Source organism: Coregonus clupeaformis, chromosome 23, assembly GCF_020615455.1.
Source record: "Coregonus clupeaformis isolate EN_2021a chromosome 23, ASM2061545v1, whole genome shotgun sequence".
In the NCBI taxonomy this organism is placed as follows: Eukaryota; Metazoa; Chordata; class Actinopteri; order Salmoniformes; family Salmonidae; genus Coregonus; species Coregonus clupeaformis.
In genome coordinates this window covers 39,677,048-39,682,656 of record NC_059214.1, presented here as the reverse complement: position 1 = coordinate 39,682,656, position 5,609 = coordinate 39,677,048, and the positions used below count along the sequence as shown (strand labels likewise).

The following is a 5,609-nucleotide window of genomic DNA, read 5'->3' as shown; positions in this document are numbered from 1 at the left end:
CCATGTGTCCCTTCTCAGGCCGGTGGTAGCAGGCCCACTCCAAGAACATGAGATCTTGGAGACCCCCCGGCCCCGTTGGACATCGAGGGGTACCGGCGTACACCGTGAGATCCATCTTGGATTCTAGACGTCGGAGAGGGGGTCTTCAGTATCTAGTGGAGTGGGAGGGGTACGGTCCGGAGGAGCGGTGCTGGGTGCCGAGGAGAGACATCTTGGACCCGTCGCTCCTGACGGAATTCCATCGGGGGTATCCGACGCGCCCTGCGCCGCGGCCTCCGGGTCGTCCCCAAGGCCGGAGTCGGCGCGCGTCTGGAGCCGCGCGTCAAGGGGGGGGTACAGTCACGGTTTCGGCCGAGGCTGCCTCGCTCCCTTGTTCGGGCAGGCTTCGGCGTTCGTCGTCTCCGGAATTCTAGCTGCCACCGATTGATGTTTCATGTTCGTTTGCTTTTGTCTGTTTGTTTCTACACCTGTTTCTGTTTTGTAGTAATTAGTGTCCTATAAGTTTCTCGTTGTGTTTGTCTTGTGTTGTGTGTGATTGTTACCGTCAGTCTGTGTATTGCTCGGTTGAGCGTTATTTTCTCCACTGTTTGCTGGAGCGTTCGTTGCACTTGTGTGTGCACTTATTTCATCCTGACGCACCTGTTTGTGCGCATTGTCTTTTCGCCTTCGTGCGTATTTTGCTGTCAGGCTTATTTCGTCCTGTTGCCTGTGTTTAGGCAGGAATACAGCTTTTTGGAATTCAGTCTGCTTCCTGCGTTTGATTCCTACACCACACCTACAACACGACCTGACAATGGCAGGTATCTGTCATTGCATCACAAATAGGATTGAGAGAAGAGTTGATTAGGGCAGATTTAAAGGGGCAATATGCAGTTCAAAACAATAACAAAGCGAAAACCCTGCCTGTGTTTTTGGTAAAAAAGAAGGATGTAACAACTCTAATTCATAGACATAGTTATGGATGCAAGGACTGACCATCAATGATATCTTTCATTATAGTTTTAACCATGTTTTGAGGTTATACAGTGTTTATTTACATGTACATTGTTTACAAACATTGGAGTAAAACAAGCTTATATTTTGGGTTCTGATGGGGTATGGCAGTTGAATTTAGCTCATGAGACATTTATATTCAACAAGAATCAATAGATACATATCATTAATTTAAACGTCCAAAAATGGATGTACCAATCTCAGATTGACCCTTTATTGCCGTTGCCTCTTAATGGCTCTTGCATGGATGGAAACGGTGTGTGCATGTGTGTGCATGTGTGTTTACTCTGTATCAGATGTACACTGATGATAGCTATGTCTATCATCAGGTTGAAAGGAATCATGGTGATGTGGCCTTGAGCAGCACTGTAACATAACCTGTTCAGGCTAACATACAGTACATACGGTACTATACACACAATACCCATTTCTGCTTATAGTTTATTGACACATGCACTCTTGGAGGGAGGTTGACTTCCACACATTTATTGACAAGTGCGCTGTTGACACGAGCTTAGCACAGCTAATTTGTTATTCATAAAGAAGACATTCATTCTGTGGTCCTCTGTAGCTCAATTGGTAGAGCATGGCGCTTGTAACGCCAGGGTAGTGGGTTCGACCACCCATACGTAAAAATGTATGCACATATGACTGTAAGTTGCTTTGGATAAAAGCGTCTGCTAAATGGCATATTATATTCTTTAGAATTATGGAAATGGTCTTTCCTCATAATATTATTGTAGGAGAAATGTGTCTTACTTTCCTGTGTTCTCTACTGTAGAATTCCCCCAAACACAGAAGGGCAGAAAGACATGGGAGGCATTTGTAATGCTGAATGGATGTAAATCTTATGTATTTGTTATATAGTTGTCCTTCAGGGCTTCAGGGAACAAGACAGTTAGTGTCAACTTCAAGCATTTAGAATAAGCTCCCCTGCCACGCGGCATCAGGTCCATTCTTCTCTGTTATTTTCTTCTCTTTTCTTTTACAGCAGTCAAGTCATCACCCTCAGTACTAAGAAGCCATTTGTGTAACAAGAAAATGTGTGTTACCACGGCAACCCCTCATCAATCACGCAATGCAGCAGGGAGCAAATATGAAGAATAATGTTTGATTGACTTGCTCAGTGTGAGTGCTCTCGTGTTTTCGTTTACGATTATTCACGGTTTATGTTTTTGTTTTCCAATTATTGAAATAGCTTTGTATGAAAATGAGTTCAAACAGTCATTACATCATTTCTGATTACAAGACCAAGCACCTGGAAAACCACATGGCACCTGATCTAATGATAATTCAGTAAACAATTTAATTTAAAACTTCCAAGAATGAATACTGTACCTATACTACAGATGTAGGATCTTAATTCGATCACCCTGTTGCTGGAGAACTTTCCTGCAATGCAGGACATTTAAAACTTTTAGTGTATTTGAGATTTAAAAAGGCTTCTGAAGTGTGTAATTTCCACTTTGAAATTTCAGACTTGATTTTCCCTTACGAAAAATGTATCAACCCATACAAAAATATGCATTCATTATAATTTACATAATAATTCAAATGTCCTGTTGCTGCAGGATTATTTTCCTGCTGTAGCAAAGTGGCTCAAATTAAGATCCTACATCTGTATGAATTTTGCTGATCTTTTGTCTCTTCTCTTCGCTATTGAAAACTATAGGCTAACTCTGTGAATTAGCTATACTCTGAACTATTTTACATGCTTCCAATGCATTGTAACGTCATCATAGTACACTAGCTGTAAGTAGAGTGTTGCCCTATTATTTATTGTGTATTGTGTAATCTTGCACATGATATAGGCTACTTCTTGTGCAAGGTAACGTGTGTGACTCTATCATGAGAAGCTCTCTTTTACCACTCCAGTATAATTGAATATAGGAAACGTGCTTCTGCTTGGCGTGCCATGCTAATTTGGAAACAATTAAGTTGTTCTGCGTGCTGCTCTCTGTTGTGCTGTAATTATATGAAGGCAAGACAAGCAGATGTCAAGGATATGATTAGGATTAATCTGTTCACAGAGAAGAGTACGGTGCAGGGTGCACCCTTGAAATAATTCTAGGTAGAGGAGTGAAGTGCTGTTTTAATATGGTGAAATGGATTATATTATATTTCTATTCTGTTTATATAATGTTGTTTACTGACTGTGTATGTATACTGTGTTCTGGACATAGCTCATCCTAATATACTTACTACTGTACACACCATTTTATTTTCCAAATGATATACTGTCTATACACTCCACATATTTATATTCTGGATTCTGACCCATGCTCACTGTAATATATCTACTCTCATTGTTATTTCTTGGTTTCTTGTTTTGATTTTTGCGATTATTTGTGTATTTGTATTGTATTTGCAAGATATTCTACTACACTGTTGGAGCTGGTAACATAAGCATTTCGATGCACCTGCTATAACACCTGCAGATATGTGTACGCGACCAATAAACTTTGATTTGAGTTAATTTTGAAAAAATGTGATAATTCCTTGCGGTGGTATTTCTGATAGTTTCAGTGAGACTATTTCTGAGTGGGATCATAGCTGTAAGGTAGCACCTAGAACAGTAAGTGGACAAAAAAAATCCCCTTTTCTCTATTGGACCTTGTTGTTGTCCAGCTTCTGTCATTATTTTGGGATGTGTGTAAAACCCTCTCTCACACAACTGTAAGGTAATCTGTCCTGTGGCAGTTTGATCAGATTTAGGGCAAATGTACAGTACTGATCCCAGCCCAAGCCTTCTAGCTACACTATCTCTCTATACTTATCTCCCCTCTCTATCTATTCTTCCTTCTTCCATCTGTCCCACTAATCAACCATGATGCCTATTTTGCTTTACAAACAATCATAATATTTTCATCAGATCTCTCCTGCCCTCCTTCCTTCCGGCAGAGAGAGTGAGAGTGACGGTAGTGGAATGGGGGAGTGAGACATCGTAGCAGGCAGGATGCTACCACTGCTACCGATCTGTTTTATTTCATTACTATTGCACCTTGGTGATGGATAAAGGAACCAACACAAGCACCAGGACTTCTATCTATTGTATCTATTCTATAGCTGCTGATGCCCTGCTTCCCTGGCTGCCGCAGCTGTCTGTAGTGTCTAACGGTCTCTCTCAGTGAGGTGCCCCTGAATGATTTCTAGGTGGGCTTGATAATTATGTCATAAGCAGCTGACGCTAATTGTACATATCTAACATCTCTCAATGGAGCTGCCTGGACAAACGGAGCGGATGTGATGTGAGATCCATAGAGGATACTGCTGCTACAGCTTCTGATGAGCATCTACTGGCCACATCACGTTACACTGGATCTGGATGTGAGCAAATGCAACTGAACTTCTCTTGGTGAGAAAGGAATCTCTGCCTCTGCGAGGTGGAGCCACTCGCTGCAGCCTAGCTCTGGTCTCTCTGCTCTCCGCTCCTCTCTGAGAGTGATCAGAGAGGTACAAGAGAGAGGTAGAGAGAGCGAGGTAAAGAGAAGAGAAAGGTACTAAAGAGAGAAAAACCGAGAGAGAAAAACCGAGAGAACCAGAGAGAGAGAACCAGAGAGAGAACAGATAGAAAAGCAGAGAGATGGAGAAATAGAGAGAAACAGAGAGAGAGGTACTAGAGACTGACAGAGAGAGAGAGAGAGAAACAGAGCGAGAGGTACTCTAGAGAGAGATTGAACCATCTGACAGTCAGACAGTGAATGTCAGTGTGTAGCAGAGAGTGGTTCCTTTCTGCCTGCCAGACAGTGTTGCAGTGTGTGAAGCAGCTGTCTCTTTCTCTGCTCTGATACACTAATAGGCCAATAAGCGCAGTAATGCAGAAGCTGTAGAGAGGAGAGAAGAGACACAAGCCACCCGTGACTACAGCACAGGGATGATGCTTTGAGGACCGGATTGAGAAGTGCTCTGAGGATTCAGGCATTCAGACTGAGTACAGACAGAGAGAGGGCTGCTGTGCGGTACCTACCTGAGATACAGCAGTTCATCGCTGCACCTTTATAACACATTCAGCATGGATATGGATGAACTGTGTACTTACACAGATGGCATGGACAACAGCTCCCTAAAATACTCAAAGACTGAGCAGACAGAGAAAATGTGGATGCGACTCAAGGGAATGTAAGTCATTTTTTTATTTCTTATTCTTCCTTCCTTCCTTCCTTCCTTCCTTCCTTCCTTCCTTCCTTCCTTCCTTCCTTCCTTCCTTCCTTCCTTCCTTCCTTCCTTCCTTCCTTCCTTCCTTCCTTCCTTCCGTCCTTTGGTTTTGTTTTCTTTCATCCCCCCTCTGGTGTGTAACTTCCTCAGCGAGGGACTGACCATGAGACGTGATCTGTCAGGGTGGTTGAACGAGTGAGATGTAGAAATGTGTAGAAAAAGCTTGTGTAGAAATGTTTATTTGTTATAAGAACTGATGCAGTGTTGTAACGCCAGTTCTGACGCGTTGCTGCAGTATCTTTGTATTCCATCACTATACTGTAGATCGAAGCAGGTTTATTGGTATTTTTATGTGTACATATTTGTTTTGTAAACAATACGTTATAGTGTGAATAAATTACTACTGTAGGTTTGAGAGGATTGTATACATTATATGATTTCAGTGTATGTATGGACTGTAG

General features: G+C 42.2%; 1 protein-coding gene across 1 annotated transcript in view; it reads left to right on the top strand.

Moving 5' to 3' along the window:
• The first annotated feature begins 4,605 nt into the window (after positions 1-4,605).
• LOC121536970 (calcium/calmodulin-dependent 3',5'-cyclic nucleotide phosphodiesterase 1A) overlaps positions 4,606-5,609 on the top strand; it is a 72,518-nt gene continuing 71,514 nt past the window's right edge. The window contains exon 1 of the mRNA XM_041844665.2: positions 4,606-5,112. Within this exon, the coding sequence (XP_041700599.1) occupies positions 5,006-5,112 (107 nt within the window). The 5' untranslated portion in view covers positions 4,606-5,005. The remainder of the gene's footprint in view (positions 5,113-5,609) is intronic.